Source organism: Lissotriton vulgaris, chromosome 2_1 (assembly GCF_964263255.1).
Source record: "Lissotriton vulgaris chromosome 2_1, aLisVul1.2, whole genome shotgun sequence".
Classification (NCBI taxonomy): domain Eukaryota; kingdom Metazoa; phylum Chordata; class Amphibia; order Caudata; family Salamandridae; genus Lissotriton; species Lissotriton vulgaris.
In genome coordinates, this window is record NC_141687.1 from 256226835 (window position 1) to 256247031 (window position 20197).

The following is a 20197-nucleotide window of genomic DNA, read 5'->3' on the forward strand; positions in this document are numbered from 1 at the left end:
TACCTAATGAGATAAAAAGTATATGATTAACATATTACTAAGAACATCTGATAGAACATCTGAGCAGTCACATTAAAAAAATATAGGAAGTATTCTGCACTTCAATGAGCCCAATATAAAGAGCTCTTCTCAGTATTGCAGTAGTAACCAAGTTTATGAGATGAACAGGTGAAAGGGTATATTAGTAAGCTGCCATCGTGTTTCGAGTAATAATCTTACATCTAGAAACTAGGTTGTAAAGGTGACATGATGACCTAAACTGCTCACCTTTCTAAGAGCTATTCAGGATATTGCGATAATAATTCCTTCACAAATACACAATCAGGGGTTGACTGTAAAGATGTTTCTCAACAAAACGTGTTTCAAGATGTTGCACGTATGATATCTAAAAAGAGAAGAACATAACGTGGAATGAAACTATCCGTATATATGTATTGTAGCGAAGGAGAGTGTCGTGATTACCTAATATGCTCACCTTTTTAAAAAATTACTATAGGAGGTCCAATGATGATTCCTTAGGGCACATTCAGTCAACAGGTCACCGATAGTGTAAGACCCAGAATGGTGTATTACAGGAATGCTCTATACGTTATATCTAGAGGGGATGAACATACCAAAGGATAATGTATCTAAACATACATAAATTTAAGAACGAATTATATATAGGCTTAGATGTTTCTAGAATAGGCAAGATGCTATCACTTACCCAAAAGTTAAAAGACGATTACGCACTTGAAAAAAGGGTTTCCCCCCCTCCCCTTCGGAATGATTAAGTTGAAACGTACACGTGCGTGAACTGGAAGCGATGTAATGACAGAAACCGGCGTGTTACTCGGTTAAATGTCGAGAATGAAGACCCAGGTTATGCGAGTCTAGAATAGTTAGTAAATAAACCAAGTGTTATACTATAGAGTTAGCCACTCAGAAAATAGATAATACACTAAATAACTACCGACAAAGCTCTCCATCGTAGGCTATAAGTCGGGTAACAGACATTGCATTATCTGCCACTTACCAATTTACGGCCGCGTGTATATCAAAAAGAAACGCTGAAGCAGAAGATGGCTGTTGGCGTCTCACAGCGGTTAAAAGATGTATCGCCTGAATCACAGCAAGGACTTGTTTTTTAGGTCTGCGTTGGCTAGTACCTTTTGATTTTACTGAAATAAAACTGTATCGATTGCTAGTTTCTTATAAGGGCTTTCCGCCAGCCCTCTCAATCCATTGGTCTGTTATTATGTCATTCACATTTTTCCTCTTCCCATTACAGCATACAGCATGGGACAATGGGTAGGCCCTCTTCAGCTATTGGCCAACTTGCTTGTGAATGTTGGCATTCTGCACTTTCATAAGTAACACGTTGGCATGCAAATGGACCACTACGACAAAGTGCGCTTTTTGGACAAATGATATTTTTCCTTTTTGCCAACATATTTTTTATATAGTTGAGGGCCCAGTAGTTCCTCCAACATTAGCAAACTTTCAAAAATTATCTGAAAGCAAAATGAGCATTGCCAGGGCAAGACGTCTGGCAGCCAAACCAGACCTATTGGCTTTGCAGTGATTATTTTCTTTAAATTTTCAGATAGAGAGGGCACCTTTTCATTGTATTTTAATCTTCTTTTTTTGGGGCTCCCCTTTAGTAAGATGATTGCCTTCTGCCTAGGGAGGTGACACACTCAAAATTTCCAGATAGCGTTATTCTTAAATAGTAAAAAAATATTTTGAACATTGTGAACACCAGTTGTCAATCAAGTAACCTCTGAAATACACGTGTATGACAAATTTGTCATCTCAACGTATCTTTCTTTTGAGAGTCATATGGAATATTTTTAGTTTTTTAAATCCAAATTCGTGTTCTTTTTCCTAAGAGTCTTACTGCTTTAAAATAAGAGCTGTGAACGTTTGCTTGGCAGCCATTCATTCTCATTGTGGTTTTGCGGTTCGGGGAGGACCGTTTGGTTTTTATAAACTTTCCACCACTCTAAGTGTGAAGCAACTCAATGTTACGAGTTTCTCTACTTTTTATTTTTTAATAGCACTTTCGAATCTGACCGCTTTTACTCACATCTAAAATACGAAATTTGATTGGCTGCAATGTAACATGCTCCTTTCCTAAACCCTGCCGAAATTGTTGTCATTGGTGTGACGTTGCTCACTTACTTGATGACTGTTCGCAGAACTTTTAGCAGCTGGGACATCCTGTCTGCGGGTGTTGTGTACTTAAGATGTTTGATATGAAAACAACCTAATCTTAAAAAAAACGTGTGGACTCCTGAGCAGACCCTTACGATGGCTGCAGCTGGAGTGTAGCGGGATTCCACAGCCCCTGCATTTTGTCTCCTCCTCACATACAAGAGCGCCGTGTTCAGACAAGGGTGATGCGTAACAACAATGGTCCAATCCGAGAGACCAGCAAAAAGGACAAAGCTAAACAAATTAACTTATCTTACTTTCATTATCAGAGGGAAATGCATGATTTTTTATATGAAAACTAATAGCATAAATGCATTATGTTCAGACAATAATGTATTTATGCTGTTGGTTTTCATATTAAAATTCATGCATTTACCTCTTTGTCTGTGATACGAGTTGATATTGTTATATAAGCTCTCCCGTATTGATAGAAGCAACATTTCACCCACCTCCTCGGAGAGAGGAGGTTGTTTTGGATAAATGAAAGTAGGATAAGTTCATCTGTTTAGCTTTATCTTTTTTGCTGGTCTCCGATTAGATCGTGTTGTTACGTATCACAATTTACCCAGGTACTTCGGGTTATTTTTGGGTTACCCCTTTGATATGTAATGGCTGTTCAGACTAGAAGCATTACAGCTGTTAAAATGTACAATGCAAGACTCAACATTTTGCAGAAAACAAGCTGCTGTGTATGCTACCGTTTCTTATTTGTTTTTATTTATTTATTGCAGTTTTGTGTAGTGTAAACTTGGCCCAAGAGCATCACAACACTTTACAAGAGAACAAGAAGAATTATATGGATAACAATCAACATACAAATAACCGATAAGCCACAAAAAAACACTTAGTCCCAGCAGTTTGAATCAAGGGAGAGAAAGGTTAGGTCGATTGTGCCTGGATAAATTGAATAATTCGAAAAGAAGAGGCAGAGAAGTTATCCTAGCTTCATCCAAATTGTCTCTCAAATTGGAGGATTTTGTGATCCTTCTTAAAGGTGACAAGACTCAAAGTTGACCCTTGTTGCACTGCTAAACAATGGTTGTTCCAATCAACATTTTTGCCTGAATGTTGGAGGTCCAGCAGGAGAGCTTCAGCATTTCTAAATTATATTTTGGTGTTTGTAAATTGAGCAGCAGCTGTTGGGTATATCCCTGTGTCCGTGTGTATTCTGGTATTTAAATGGCAGAGGCACCGCTTTAGTAATGCACCGTAGCCCCTGTCATGTTGTGCCTCCATGGCATTCCCATGGAAGAGGCCCCCCCCCTGCCCTGGGTTCTTTAAAGGGTTATGGTTGAAGGGGATCTCTCCTCTTTCCCTCTCACCCCTGGCCTCTTTGTACGAGGAGCGACACTGGAAGTTGTTACCTGCCATACACTGGTGGAGTCTGCCTTACAGAGTGCAGTATGAGGTAAAGCCCATCGAGTAAGAGACTAGAGCAGAAGGTTGACATCCCCACAGTTCAAACTCTGTGTGATTGTCGCAGATGGAATCCACCAGACAGCAAAATGGCTTCGTGATTTAAATGCTCATTACTAAACAAGCGATGATTCCCAGATCATGAGTTTGAATCCTGGCAAGGCCAGCTCATCCTTCCATACGTTAACAAATGCAATACCATATCTCTGGATATTAGTAACATGAGTTATTTACAGCTCTTTAACACTGCTTACGTGTCGGTAGGAAGTGCTATAAAAATAATTATTATTCAGTAAGTACATAATGGAAGAGCAGAGAGTGCTTTCAACATGCTATATCATTCCCTTTCCCTTACTGTGGTCTAAATTGTTTTAGAAGCCTAGACATTTTTTTGACTTTCCGTTTGAAAGCAATAGATCAATCCTGGCCCTTCTAATCGGTTGGCGCTCTCCAGTCCTGGGTGGTATTTCTTCTATGGGGCCCATGGTGGCGATGCACACTTCTACAATATGGGAAGTGGTCCTGGAGTGGTGTTGTGGATCTTCCTGGGAACAGTGGAAGATATTCCGGTCACAACTCAGGGTACCTCCTTGAGGGAAGGTGCTCAGGGTGACACTTGCAACTCATGGAAGTGAATCAAACAAATTGATACCACTTGTCAGATGAGTTGAGCAGTACAGCAGAACACAGTGATAGCCGTCGTGGTTTATGATTGATAAGCATTGACCGAGCTCAGGGAACCTTTACTTCTTCTTCATATGCTAGATCACACAGTCTGTGAAGTGATAAATGCAACCTAGGATTGGACCACTCCATCAAGAGGCAGGTGCCTGAAATGAAAAGAAGAAATCCAGTGACTTGGTGTTAAGGACTGAACGCCACCACATAAGTCTGCTAGTTGCAACAGTCTGTCAAGTTTCCACTGATTCTCTAGTAATTTTTACTTGATCCCGGTTGGGAAAACTGTTGCTCTAGTTATAAATATGTTGATTCTGAGATTATCCTCCTAACTATAGGCATTAAACTAGTGAATCAGTATTGTAAGCTAACTGCAGATTGAGCAGTAAGAACCGTATTGCCATTGTACATAAAATATTTAATCGGTAAACACAAAATTTAGTTGAAACTGAGGTAACCTTCTGAAGAGCCCCAAGTAATTTTGCTGTATAAAGATTGTATAATGGGGGCCATTGTGATTACCTTGACAATTAGATTTTTTTGGGTGGGAACCTTATTCTGCATTTGTTCTGGCTCACTATTTTTCATGTGGATTTGGACTGAGATTGACAAAGTCGCACAAGCAGGCCTAGATTTAAAATACAGGGAGTGAGACAGCGGAGTTTTGTAAGAATGTGTTTTTTAGCTACAGAGGTATAATCAGATTAATTGAGGGTTCATTTCCTGGTATGGCCACGATGCTCAATATTAGTAGACAAAAGATGTGGTAAATGCGAGACTTTGCGCAGAGTAATAGTTCTGCCTCTTGTATCCGCAGAATACATTAAGATGGCCGACCACTATGTGCCTGTTCCTGGGGGACCAAACAACAACAACTATGCAAACGTTGAACTTATTCTTGATATCGCCAAAAGAATTCCGGTGCAGGTGAGCAGTGGAGAAGCAAGTCATTCAACCAACTGGGTGGATAAGAGATGGACTGGCTACATGCTCCAGGGTTTGAAAGGGCCATATATCCCTTGGTAACGGTGTGGATGGCCTGGAATTAATATGCTCCTACCTTGGAAACTGTGTAGTTGTTTGTGCCTTCAGGATATGAAGCTCTTTATGTCCATGTGATAGAATTTGTGTACATGTCCATAGGATGGAAAAGAACTGCATGTCATTCAAAAGGATAGACTATCCCCAGTATAGGAGAGGGCTGAACATCCTGGGATATTAGAGAGCTGTTTGCTGCTAGACAGTAGAGATTTGCATGGTGCTGGGATTTGAGAGAGCTGGATGCTGCAGGTACAGGAGACGGCATGGACCACTTGGATAGAACATTGATCAGATGAGACCAAACATTGACCCCCCCCCACCCCCAGCCCTATTGCATCTACTGTGCAGTCCAATGGCATGTATTTTTTTTCAGAAAGTCCTAAGATCCGTCCATTTTTAATCTTATTTGGCATTAGGATCCCAAATGTTTCTCCCTCCGATTCTGCTGGACCAGCATCATTGGTTGGGGGCTCGAGGCTGTGGGATGGTGGCTGCTTGTCTGACTTCGAGCATGTCTCGCTCTTGTCAGATCAAGACACTTCCCTGAAAGCCACCCTCAGCAATGAAGCTTTCACCTGCTGTGAGGAACCACATCTCCTCTGCTCTAAAGCTAATTCCAGGTGGAACTTCTGCAGCCTGTTGTGATAGGCTTCTCGTAAAATCCTCTTGACCCACCTGGTACTCCCATTGGATATGAGACATGATCCTTCATATCTGCGACACCATTCCAGTCACTGGGAACACCATATATACCAAACATATTTCAGTTTGTGAAACCAATGAGCTGTAACTCAGGCTAGGGTTCTTGGTTCCCTCACCCTGATTGCCTGAAGGATGTATGAATGAATGTTTTTATTAGCACTTTCATCCTCTTCAGGACTTTTGTGCAAACACTCTGAAGAGAATGCTTCTTCATTTCTGTGTCACTACTCTAATGATGAATGTAGTATGAAGATTGCTTTGAGTGTACACTGAACATTATGCGTTTTGGGTCCAGCGTGTTTCTGATCCCATTTCTTCTTCTCTATTTAGGCAGTCTGGGCCGGCTGGGGCCACGCATCTGAGAATCCCAAACTTCCTGAGCTTCTGTGCAAAAATGGGATTGCTTTTATGGGTAAGAAAATCTGAAGAGGCATTGGCACCAGGTACAAAAATCTGTAAAATCCACCTAAATATTCCTCAGTGGACCTATTGACACATTCTCCTTTGCTAGATTTCCAATAGATTGGTGAGACACACTCACCTTTAAGGGATTGTGTTTTTTAACATGAGCATGAATTTCTGAATCTCTTTCTTGTGTGTATCCCTTTTCTTTGCAGGGCCACCAAGCCAAGCCATGTGGGCTCTTGGAGATAAGATTGCCTCTTCAATTGTGGCTCAAACGGCAGGCATCCCCACCCTCCCATGGAGTGGCAGTGGTAAGAAACAAGAATTGTGTGTCGCCTGGTGTTAAGACCCCATCTACAAACAGATGCTAGAAAGCGGTGTGATAGTATCGGCATGGCATCCATTCAACATCTTTCAGCGTTGAAACTTTACCTTACGCCTTATGTTGCAGGTCTCACCTTGGATTGGCAGGAGAGTGACATGAAGAAGGGTGTCCTGAATGTCCCCCCGGAGCTGTATGAGAAGGGCTACGTCAAAGATGTTGATGATGGATTGAGGGTAAGTTGCCTTCTTGTACCATTAACTCGGGGCCTCTCAAAATAGCTTCATCCAAATGATTGAAGCTGAACTAGTATTTTTACTCACAGAGACTACTCTGGTGCAATTTTCTTGTATAGATATATGTGGCAAATGATAACATGGCAGAACATTGGAGACTTTTCGCTGCTTTTTTCTTCTGTTTCCTCTCCCATGCACTCTTTGTGCAGCTAGTTTCCAGTCTTTCACATAACAGTTTAAGTATTCTCGGGAAAGGGGTCTTATTTTTACATTTGTTCAGGGCGGTCATCTCAAAGGGAAAGTGGGATGCTGGCATTTAAAGGTGACCATTTACTCTTTGTTGGAAGCAGTAACTTTAGTGGAACTAGTAATTGCTCCATTCTCAGCATGACTATCAGTATGTGGCAGCCAGTAGCCCTACTGGCCACATGTGGCGGCAGCGTCATAGGAGAGGTGTGGCACAGCGGCTAGAGTGGCTGACTCCGGTGCGCGGGTCTAACGGTTTGATCGTCAGTGGCAGCTCAGCTCGCCATCATGTGACTCTGGGCAATAGCTCAGTTAATCTCTCCAATGGCTCCCAGCGCCTTGAAACCTTAAAGGATGATATGTTCGCACTTTACAAATAGGAATTATTATTATTATTGTTAGCTTTCAAATGTGGCAGCAACAGCTGTTCCCTCTGGCGCGCCATTGTTGGCACTCCCATCGGTGTGTATCAGTAATAGCTCTACATCCGGCATGCAGCAGCAATAGAATTGCCCTTAACATGTGGCACCAGTAACCAGCATGCTGCAGCAATAGCTCGTCTCTCAAGTTGCACAGGTTGCCACATTCTTAGCTGGTGACCGCAGCATCCATTCTTGGAGTGTATGGCGGCCACACGCCTACCTTCATCTTGTTCCAGCCAATGACTCTGCTTTCATCTGATAGCATCTACTTGCTCACTCTAAAACGAAGGCCATGGTTAGCCCTACACTCCTCAGATGCCAGTTGGTTTGCTTACAAGAACTCAGCATTCCATGTTTCAACTGATGGCACATAAGCCGTGCTCTAAGCGGGTGGCCACCGATGCTTCTAGAGGTCGCTATGCAAAGGGCTCTGTATTATGGAAACAGGAGGTTAGAAATGGCACTGCCTGTCCACATTCCCTGTCCCTCCACCAAGCCCCATCACCCAGCACAGTGAAGGCCTGATTGCTTGTGCTCCATCAGATTTGGTGATGTTACACAGCAACCGCAGCAGTACCAGATGTAAGCCATGGAGTTTGGTTGTGGAAGACTGGGGTTCTATATTGCAGAGTCCCTGATCATTGCATCTAGGCAGGTGGATGTTCAGTTCTATGGGAGCCTGTGAGGGCGCTTTCTTTTCTAGGTTCTGTAGTTATAGTAGCAGTATCATTCTGTTCGTGCAGCAAGGGTCAACATTGCTGAGTATTTCTGAGTGGAGAACATGTTGGAAAGAAGGATACAGTGTTCGTAGGAGGGTTGGCATGTGTGGAGTTAGTCAGCATTTCCATTTTCTACATAATCTTGTGGCACTTATAACTACTCCTCTGTGCTCTTGTGTTCTCTTCTGATAGACGGAGCATACACCATTTTTGCTTTTATTATTGGACTCTTCTTTCCTCTCTTCCATCTTGATATGTCCATCTTTTGCTGTTGTCTCCCATTATCCTTTTGTCGTCCATCTACTCCCCGGCTCTCATATTTCTCTCACCGCTTTGTCCTGCCTTTCTGTCTATGTGACTTTTAATTTCTCCCGATTATGTGCCTTATGTCACTGTTGCTTATCTTTGTCTTCTCTCAGTTCCTTTTTTCCCTCTTTTCTATTTCTTAACTCCCTCTCCCTTCCCCTCTATCACACTTTCCTCTTTTTGCACCCTATTTGTTTTTTATTCACCTTTGCTGTCTCTTTTTTCTTTCACTCACTTTTCTTCTCTTACTCTTTCTTCCTCCCTCTACATTGCTCCTTCCTCTGTACTCTTTCCCACCTTGTCATTTTCTCTGTCGTCTTTGCCCTGCATCTTCCTCTTTTTTTCCCCCCTCTCTTGTCTTCCTCCTTTTTTGTTGTCTCCTTAATTGTACGTTCATTGTTCCCTCTCCCACCACCTTGTATCTCTCGCCCTTTCTCTCACCAGGCTGCTCTGGAAGTGGGATACCCAGTCATGATCAAAGCCTCCGAGGGCGGAGGAGGGAAAGGAATCCGAAAAGTGAACAATCCGGAGGAGTTCCCCAGTCTCTTCAGACAGGTATGTTCATCCTGGAGCAGTTCTACCACTGTAGTGTTCTTAGAGCCTGCATTGTGCATGATAGCTTCCACCCCATCACATCTGCAGGATATCTGCTTGCTGACTAAGGGCATCATCACAAGTTGCTAATTAATTCCCCGGGAGTTACTAGCGACATAACTGATGATACCAACCGGTACCTCTCTGTGAGTTAACTGGGCTACGAGTTAAACTCCCCAATAACATGACAAACCTGGAATTTCTAGGTCATTTAACACAGTTACCAATCCCCTAGATAATGGGGGGATTTAATGTAGATTTTAACAACCTGTTCTTTTGGGGGTGTGGTAAGTATGTGGGTGTGTTGGACAAAGTTTCTAAGGGGTGTCTTAGAGGGGAAGACTGAGCACTCTCTTGGTAGATTGGTGCCTGCCCCCTATCTCCTCCCCATGGTGCAGGAGCAGGCTGTCATGGACTTTGGGGTGCCTCAGCCTGCTGCCCCTGCGTGTGTCCATCCACTTTTATCCTGGGTGTGGTTCCTCGCCCAGAAAGACCCGGACTGGTGTTATATAGACATTAATCCTCAAATTGGGAACAAAAGACACCGGGGCGAGTAATAACTCATTTACTGACAGTAATAGCACACTATTTACTTTAAATTACAATGTGTGTAACAGATACATCCTGTATAGGCAATGTCATCTGCCCATTTCATATGCATCATTTCTTAGCGCAGTATTTTTGGATCCAAAAATGCAAAATAAATTTCCCGTCTACAGCTTGGAGTCCTTCCCTGGGACTTCTTTCATGTGGCGTGAGAAGGCATTTATCTACCATCATAGATTGGCATTTTTAAGAGTACTCATTATGAAGAAATGTGAATCAGTGTCTGTCAGTCTAGCTGACTTGTGTGATTTTGGGACATCTGCATTGTTTTTCTACTTGACGGTTGTACTTGTGTTGTTTTTCCAAGACATAAGTACATTATTATTTTTCTCAGAGTGGCAGATCTCGAGTTATAGTTTGAAAGACACCACTCCATCAAGGGCTAAAAACAGTCACTAGAAATTAAATTGAGGCTGTGAGCCCTTCCTGGTGTTAAAGTTGCTGTTTTAATCTAATCTTGGAAAAGACAAAGCAATGTCATGTCTATATTCCTTTTCAGGTGTGGTATCTTCTCTTGGCTATCTACATCTAGGCTTCCACATATCACTAAAAGTGTCTCATCCCCTCATCTTGAGAGAGAATTCCTGTTCAGGTTCTCCAATAGCAACCACTGGCTGTGAACCTATAGTTATTCCACAGCAGTTATCTAGTCCTGGGTTGTTGATGACAGCTACAGTGCATCTCCCCGTTGTTTTTTAAAGGCATCTTAATGTCCACTGGTGCAAGTGCACTATAGAAGTGTAATAAATAAGTAAATAAGATACCATCTTTGTCCAAAATGATTTTTGAAGACCATCTTTGTCCAGAATGTTTAGGGTCCTTTTGAAGCTTTTTTTTTTTTTAGAATTTTTTCTAGCCCGAGAGACACACTGCTTTCTTTTTCCTCTCTGTGAGTTCTACGTAGGATTTTCTTGTACGCAAAATTTATCAATTTTCAAAGCCTTTCATTTGGGCATGCTGGCTTGCTACTTTGTTGGCCCATTGTTTACGTGTCTTGGAAACAAATGTGACTGGATTAGTTGGATTATGGGCTTGGCCTTCCAATTTTTTTTCTTCTGTATGTGCTTTCAGAGGTTACATCTAGGCAAATAGGTATTCTAAGTTAATGGAGTTTTATATGCCGCGTTTGTTTCTTATGTCCAGACATTGCTCATCAGGTAGATTTGTGTATTTGTGAGTGGCCAATCAGGTGCCATTCGTACTACATTGGGAACGTGGTAACTGTCCATCCAGTTCTATTATAAACTTGAAATACTCTCATAATCTATCACTGATGTCCGTACATTTCAAACTAGCGGCCCCTCTTCTTCTGAGGTAGCAGGGTTATTTGTCGACACCATGTTTCACCTTTTTTTGTCTGCTTGTTTTGCTTCCAAGTAAAATTCTTCATCTCCTCTCCATGATCCTGTTTTGACATTGAAGTCGCCTCCAAATAATGTTCACTCTGCGCTTGTGAGGGTTTTCTCTGCGTCCTTCCAAGTGTTGGATTTGGGTCTAAAGTCCACCTGTTTGAATTGTGAGTTGACAGTAAGCATCCATGGGGTCATTTGGGTGGAAAAACCAAATGGTCGATTCCAAGGTAGCAACTGACTCAATGTTCAGACATTCCCAGGTCCAGTTCATTTGTAGATCTCCAGATTTATAGATTTGCATGCGTGGACTTCGGGATGCCTTTCTTTCCCAATTCACATGCCACGTTCCCTACATTGCTTGTTTTCATCTGTGACTAGTTAATGTTTTGCATCACAAGGTTGTGATTACCATTTAGAGTTGATTCCTGGATGCCATTTTCTTTGGGAACTACTTCATGTGGTGTTATACTCTTGTGTGGCACATTGCTGTCCCTATTGTACCCTCCTTGAGATCAAACAGGAATACCAGAGCAAGCAGTAGACCTGTCCTTAGAAATACAGAGTCTAGGCCTGAAGGACAAAATGACACTGTACACGTCAAAATTGTTTACCTGTGTCACAGAAAGATTGGGAGGTGGATGAGCCCTTACCCAGAAGCAGGCTCCTACTTTTTTAATCACATAGTCTTTTTGGTGATTATTGGTGATTTCCTTATTTGTGCTCCACATTGCACATGTTCCTTTGCACTCTACATCCACCTTTCGATACTCAACTGCAACTAATCATGCACTGTGGAGTGGTGTGGCTCACTGGTTAGAGGCGGCAGACCCGTAAGCAGAGAAGGGCCCGGCACCAGGGTTCAATTCCCGAAGCGGCAGGGTCGTGGACCAGGGTCAAAATGGACTCGATAATTCTCGCCTCGGTGCCTACTCTAACCAGGGAACACACTCGGCAACTCTGGGCATTAAGCTTGCCTCATCTCTACAACGGCCCCCCACAGACGCCGGGGATGCCTGGTTTCACCTTGGAGATACCCAGAAAGGGACCATCTCACAGGGAAAACCAGGACGGGTTCCCCAGCGGTCTTCAGCGCCAGGATACTCCATGGAGTCGCAGTGCGCTTTACAAGTACACCCACACCCACATTTTACATAAGGGAGACAGGATTTCCCTGCAATGTTTGTCAACTTTCTCTGTTGACACCAAAAAGATGAGAAATTGGCTTTAGTTTCCTGGCTTATTTGGTTTGGGCTGTGGCTGTTGACATATGTTGGAAACATAATTTTGATTGAAGGAGGAAAAACAGGGACTGCGCCATGAAAAAATGTCTTTTCCCCCAAAAACGTATTTGTAGAAATATGTTTTCAACACATTCTGTCCCAAAAAGACATCTAGTGGATAGGTGTCCTATCCACCACACATACAGTATTTACTTTTTCCCCACTCTTTGATATATTTATTTTCTATTTAGTAAAACTGCAAAGTAATGTGCTGCTTTCTTAGAACTATAGTCATTAATAAATGGAAAGAGTAGCACAGATAGAGCCATGTTACAGAAAGAGATCAAGGCTCACAGAGGTGTCACGCACGCAGCAACTGAAATAATGCAAAAAGAACAAATGATGGACAGAATGCAGAGCAATGTCATACATTTTGCTCGACATGCCATTCCAGTTTGGACCCTTTGGTTTTGCTAAGTTTTCCTTAAGTTGGCAGGGTATGCCCAGATGTGGGTCCCTTGCTCACTTTGCCCGGGATTAAAGATAGCCTGGCTGATGAGGGTTATGAACCCGAAACCAGTCTCAGGATGCTTGTTTCTGGTCCAGGGAAGACATGGCTTGGCAGTTCGGACTAGACTGTTCCCATGAGGCACAGGATCAGACAGATTTGCATATTGCCATGTCAGAACTGGGGTGGCGGAGTGAGCTAAAGAACGATGTGAGTTAAACCCAGATCAGTTGACTGGGGGTGAGTGCTTGCAATATTCAACACTCCGTCAATCATCCACTTTGGTTTTGCTAAGTTCGCCCTAAGTTGGCAGGGTATACCCAGACATGGGTCCCTTGCTCACTTTGCCACTGGATACAAGATAGGCTGGCTGATGAGGGTTATGAACCCGAAACCAGTCCCAGGATGCTTGTTTCCGGTCCAGGGAAGACATGGCTTGGCAGTTCGGGCTGGACTGTTAATTTGAGGCACAGGTTCAGACTGATTTGCATATGGCCGTGTCTGAACTGGGGTGGCACATTGAGCTAAAGAATGATGTGGGTTAAACCCAGATCAGTTGACTGGGGGTGAGTGCTTGCAATGTGTAACACTCCGTCCATCATCCCCTTTGGTTTTGCTAAGTTCGTCCTAAGTTGGCAGGGTATGCCCAGACGTGGGTCCCTTGCTCACTTTGCCACTGGATTCAAGATAGGCTGGCTGATGAGGGTTATGAACCCGAAACCGGTCCCAGGATGCTTGTTTTTGCTCCAGGGAAGACATGACTTGGCAGTTCGGGATGGACTGTTCCCATGAGGCACAGGGTCAGACTGATTTGCATACAGCCATGTTTTAACTGGGGTGTTAAAAATGATGATGGATTAAACACAGATCAGTTGACTGGGGGTGAGTGCCTGCAATGTTCCACACTCCGCCCATCATCCCCTGTGGTTTTGCAACTGAAATAATAGCGTCTTTAACCACAACACTTGAGCACTGTTTGTCTATGTTATTCTGAACAAAACATACCTATGACACACATATACTTTGGACTGCTTCACTGGTGAAACAGTGGTAATTCTGTCACTGTGAAAAGAAGCATGGATGCAACTGACATTACAATGTGTAGTACAAAGTTTGTGAATATGCAGGTGGTCTCTTAATTCCAAAAACTGCAAGACGGACCCTAGGTTTCTTGAGAGACGTATTTTATGTTACACTGTTTTTATCCCCTCTTGTTATACTATGTCAACTGTAAATCCTTCTATCATTGCTAGGTCTTGTAAAGCACTCTGATACCCTCGGGTCTAGCCAGCGCTATTTAAAAGTTTCAAATAAATAAATATTTATTCACTAAGAAGGTATTTACCCTCTTTACAGAGGTGAAAGATATAGATATTATTTTGTCCGTGATTAGGTATTATTCTGGTTACATTTGCTGGTCGGAATGCTAGATTATCCATGTGGGTGCTTCTGGTTCACTTAACTAATTGATTTGGCGTCTAAGCTTGGAATACTTAAAGTGGTTATTTTTGTACTTTTATCTGAAGCTCAGTATTTTCCAGGTAATATTACTATGCTTGGCGGCCATCAATGTTCTAATTTGAAGTATGTTATTCTAGAGCTGCTATATTACAAGAATGTTTGTTTTATAGACTTGTTATCTAGCTTCTAAATTTATGAGTAGTTAATTCGCTTTTTTGAGATCTTCTGAAAGGCTGCCCTAAGAGTAATATCATGGTTTGGAGGCTGATCAATGAGGAAAGTGGGAGGCTGGCTTAGATTTAGGGGAACTTTTCGTTTTTTTATTATTTGTATCTGCCAGAATATCCATGAAAATGGGTAGAAATCAGTCATAATGTTAATCTATCAAAGCCACACAAAGTAGATCATGAAAAACGGAGTTTGAAAAACAACATAACCACTCTGTGTGGTTTCTGAATTACCTCATTTCACATGTCCCTTCTTTTGTTGTTTAAACTCTTTCTTTGGTCTTTTTAGTTCCAGGAAGATATTTTGCATGAAACTCTCCATATTTTAATCGTGAATTTCTTTGTATTTGTGTGGCAGGTTCAGGCCGAGGTTCCAGGATCCCCCATCTTTGTCATGAGGCTGGCCAAGCAGTCTCGTCACCTGGAGGTGCAGATACTCGCTGACCAGTATGGCAATGCCATCTCGCTGTTTGGACGTGACTGTTCCGTCCAGCGCCGGCACCAGAAAATCATTGAGGAGGCCCCGGCCACCATCGCCACCTCGTTGGTGTTTGAGCAGATGGAGCAGGTAGGCTGGGTTTATTCCATACAGGTTGTCACAGTCAAGATGTCACCGTGATCTGTTGTTTCCAATGAAGGATGCCGTGCACTCTGCTGTTTCCTTTATTCGCTCAGTGCCTTACAGCATTGTCTTTTCACACTGTGGGGCCTACTCACAAAGACACGTGGAGTACCCAAAGTGGTACGGTTTTGTGCACCTTTACAAACCGTTGTGAATTGGTCCCAAAACATCTAAAATGAGAATGCTCTGGGAATATTCCTATATAATAAGCACAAATCGAAAGAACTGTGCTCTCTTTGCACATTAGAAGGGAATTGAACTTTTCCGGCCACTTCAAAAAAACTTGTATGAGTATGTAAACGATTACTCCTGTAGTAGTACTTCCTGTACTCTTTGTGAAGCAGCCCCCTCATTTTATTGATGACTGTATATTGGTTCTGGGTGCAAGGGCTAAAGATCCCAATTGGCGAGTGAATTGAAAATACCTAAAACTGTCAGGATAGTGAACATGGGTGCCACACAATCGAGCTTAGTAAAATATCACATTGATCATTTACTTTTAATTGGAGGCCCCATATGCTAATAAAGTCATCTGGAATGGAGTTGTTGAAGTCCCGAATGGCTAATGTGTGAATGTTTGCTTGCTTCTCTTGTACACCGAGAAGTCCACTCTAGAGCTAAGCCTTTGCGATGGATGATTTAATGAGGTACCGCTGCTAAGAGCATGTTTTTCAACTAAGTGAGGAAACTGAATGAATAAATAAGCTTTCTTATCACAGTTTTGTTTGCACTAAATCACTTGAAAACATTTTTAACTTGAAGTCGAGGCTACAGAGAGAATTACATTTAGGAGAGGTGGCTTCAAAGTTTTTCTTTAAAGTATGTTTGGTTATTCTCTGTATGGATGTTCGACCATGATGCATTTTAAAGTTAGGGTGTCCTGGACGGCTAACTGTTTACCCCACTTCCTTCTGAGCTGCCATATTTAGGGATGGTGTGGCCTGTTTTTGGTTGGATGTGCTCAGTGATCCTTGCGTTCTGTTGCTATGGTGATTGCGGTGGGCATTTAAGGAGCCTCTGGCATTGAGTGGATCCAACGGCGCAGGTCCAGAGCTGTAGAACTGGAATCCCAGTTGCCAACATGTCCACAGTGTTCTCAACCCCTTGTTCCATGGTTGAACAGACAGAGTTACAGTCCCAGCTTTTTGGCGGCGCAGGTTCCTTTCACCAAGTTTCAGTTTTTAAACTCTAGTCCACTCTCTCTGAATACTTGATCAGCCAGAGTGTTGAGGAGTCTCTTCTTAACCAAGAGCTGTGATCATTAAGACGCCTCCTGCGTGCTACCCAAGTGCGAGTGCACGGGGAGCTCCACCCTGACTTGTCCTCCATGCCTCTCAAGCTTCAGAGGTCGACAACATGTCCCAGTTACATTATCACATCCCTACTTACTGGAACTGAAGGTCATTGAGGGCAGGATGCACTCCATTAGTGACACTGATGACTAGTCCCATTTATTATGGTGTTTACGGTTAAAGTGTGGTTCGGTGGTTACATTCATGTGACACCCTTGCTTGCTTTACATACATAAACGTTGCTTGTTGTGTTTAATAGACATTTTAAATATTTAAAAAAGGGAACGTGAGGATTTATCTATTGAATTCCTCTGTGGGAACCTCTGGGCAGGGCTGCCAAGTGTTAATTAATGCAGGGGACGGCAGGGAGGGGTCTCTGAATGTGACAAAACAGGAACATAGACCATGAGGATGGCATAGAATTTATGTTTGGAGATGTTTTGTAAAATGCACATAAAACACTTCAAGCCTTATGGGATGCTACACTACATGCCCCGTTGATTGCTAGCTACACCGAACAAAGATGGCTACGCAGCAAGCGGCATCAACTCTGTTTTTTTAATCCTTTAGTTTTTTATGTTTTTACTCTTCTCAAATCCAGGACCTTGCAGGCACAGACAGCTCATTGATTGATAAACATACACTGAGGCTTTTAGTTTTGCAACGGCGAGGTTTGTGCTGGTGCATGAGCCGAAGTAGAAGGAGTTTTGTAGGCACGCGTTGCTGATAGCGCCATGACAGAATTGTGCTTTCTTTCCCTTCAGTGCGCAGTGAAGCTCGCCAGGATGGTGGGCTACGTCAGCGCTGGCACTGTGGAGTACCTCTACAGCCAGGATGGCAGCTTCTACTTCCTGGAGCTCAACCCCCGACTACAAGTCGAGCACCCCTGCACCGAGATGGTGGCTGATGTCAACCTGCCTGCTGCCCAGCTCCAGGTGGGTCTTGTTGAAACAGGGGGTAAGAGAGGAAGGGCATGATGCATGCAACGCAAGCGTATAACATTAGTTCCGTCGCCGTCTTTAGAAACATCTCTGAGTCTGTGTGCCCCATCTGCAGTTAATGTTCTGTTATGCAGTTAGTGTAGTTCAAATCTGCTGTTGGAATGGTCTGGTAGCTCTTTGGCAACTACATCTGTGTGTCTGCCTAGTTATCAGGCTTCCTAGCAGACCAGAGTCCGAGTTGTAGTACACTGATGTGTTTTCGCATACTGGTACCGGTTATCAGTCACCCTTTAAAAATGGAGTAGTAATACCAGTATTACTGATAGCAGGTGTTACTATCAGCCTGTTACAGGGCCATTATGAGTTAGGGGCCAGAAATGGGGAATACCATGCAGTACCCAGAATAACCAGGCCGTATACCCCGTTTTTGTTCCCAGTTTCCATGCCCTTTTCTGGTCAAGTATTCCACCTTGTTTTAGCAGGTGGAATATGTGCCCAGATAAGCCATTAGTCTTATGGATGTGTTATTACCGGGTGCAGAATCCCACCTGTTAATATTGGGCAGAATACTCTGCATAGTAAAACTTGCAATCATACAGAGTATAATACCCACAAGAAAATATGCAGAAGTGCCACTCGACACAGTTCGTAATGAGGCCCATTGAGTTCTGATCCATTCCTAAGACTGCAGTGTGTGATCTGAAGGTTGAGCAATGGGTTCAGCTGCTGGACAATGTCGGTGAGAAAGCAAAAGACACACAATTGATGAACGGAATGCAGAACAAATCAAAAAATTCACCCCCAGTCAAGAGATCTGGGTTAAAACCATCATTCTTTTGCTCACCCTGCCACCCCAGTTTAGACCTGGCCATATGCAAATCAGTCTTGACCCTGTGCCTCATGGGAACAATCCAGCCCGCACTGCCAGCCATGTCTTTCCTGGACGGGAAACAAGCATCCTAGGACCGAATTCGGGGTTTCACCCCTCTACAGCCAGGATATCTTGATTCCAGTGGCACAGTGAGCCCGGGACCCACATCTGGGCATACCCGGCGCACTTAGGGTGAGAAAGCAAAATACACACAATTGATGGACGGAATGCAGAACAAATCAAAACATTCACTCCCAGTCAAGAGATCCGGGTTAAACCCATCATTCTTTTGCTCACCATGCCACCCCAGTTTAGACCTGGACCTGGACCTGGCTGGGTCCAACTGGGGTGGCAAAAGAACGATTGATTTTACCCAGATCTTTTGACTGGGGGAGAATGTTTGCATTGTCAGCATTCCGTCCATCATTTGTTTGCCGGGACACTGTCAGTGGTCATGTGAGGTGGTTGACTGCCGGTGTGGCTGTGGGTTCTCCACAGAGCTGTGAGTGTTTGATTTTAGTGTGTACAAATTATTGAATTTTGACCGGCTTGAGCGAAGTAGGAGTTAGGCTGAAGCAGTCGTCTCCTTTTGGGAGAAAACGTCACCAAGGTCCTCATTCAGAATGGCCCACATTCCCTATGGGGTCAGTAACTCATGTTACTAACTCCTGTTGCAGGAGTTACTGCCCCAGCCATAGGAGTTACTGACCCCATCGGGAATAACTAGTGATGTGGAATTAGTGCACCCACTATCACCGGGAATGGTAATCCCACATGTCACTGAGGATAAATTCTCCAGGTCATTCAAACTTCAACTCCATAATTACAGGTTTATATTTGGGATATGATGCAGAAACAATGATTCACTCTTGTATTTACCAATGACTACTGGCATATAAGGAAACAACTTGTGATTCACTGGTAATACAGAGATCCTGTGTTTTACTGACACCTGAGATATTGGTAACACTGTCTGAAGTATTTGTTTTATCTGTAATCACTCTTTTGTTTTCAATTACTTTCCATATCTCGTTTTTCAATTGATTTCCAGACGTTGGTGTCTTTTTCAATACAGTTATTTTTATAAGTAGCCAATTCCATCACACTTAAAACAGACCCAGCCAATGCGTTTCATTCCTTATAGGGACTTCATCAGGGCAATTTGATTTATCGTCCTTTTCAAAATTCTTCTTTTCCAATCATTACCCATTTAAATGTCTGAGCTCCCTTCGAGCAGCCTTTCGGCGTGTCCTATCCGATCGACTGTAAGGGATGACATGCATTGGCTGGGTCTGTTTTAAGTGTGATGGAACTGGAAAATTCAATGTGAACAAGGAAATTAGGTTGCCCTCCTAATATTGTGAAATCTTCCACCAAAGATTGAGTATTGTGGGCAGTCAGAATTCCAGGAGTGGGCATAAGAGAACTATAAGATTGGTCTATTTGACCGGTGCTATCCAGACCACCAGTGCTGGCCGTCTTTTGGAAACTGCCTGAGTTATTACTGCCCTTTATATCCAGGCAACAATTGATGAGGGCCAAAGTAGGCTGTGCATACAGATCTCAGATGGCCTGGACCGGTGAAGCAGGGTGCAGTGTTTCCATCATCCACCTCTTGCGCTAAACCACCCTGCCTCAGCTGTGTCTTCATTTTCCCTTTGAAGGCTACGTTTGATTTCTAATCTCCTATTAATCACTCAGCAGCAGATTGCTGATACATCCTCGTCCCGATTTCTGGAATGATTTTCCAGGATCCTTTGTATCGTTCATAAGTGATGGAACACAAGAGTGTATAACACATTGCTAGAAATGTT

At 43.1% G+C, this 20197-nt stretch overlaps 1 protein-coding gene across 7 annotated transcripts in view; it reads left to right on the top strand.

Annotated features, from left to right (window-relative positions):
- Window positions 1-20197, top strand: part of ACACA (acetyl-CoA carboxylase alpha) — a 1131726-nt gene that overhangs the window by 201906 nt on the left and 909623 nt on the right. For all 7 annotated transcript variants that reach the window (XM_086954890.1, XM_086954892.1, XM_086954891.1 and 4 more), the window contains 7 exons: window positions 5108-5217; window positions 6364-6445; window positions 6651-6749; window positions 6890-6996; window positions 9134-9244; window positions 15016-15225; window positions 17336-17506. In XM_086954890.1, the coding sequence (XP_086811016.1) occupies window positions 5108-5217; window positions 6364-6445; window positions 6651-6749; window positions 6890-6996; window positions 9134-9244; window positions 15016-15225; window positions 17336-17506 (890 nt within the window). The remainder of the gene's footprint in view (window positions 1-5107; window positions 5218-6363; window positions 6446-6650; window positions 6750-6889; window positions 6997-9133; window positions 9245-15015; window positions 15226-17335; window positions 17507-20197) is intronic.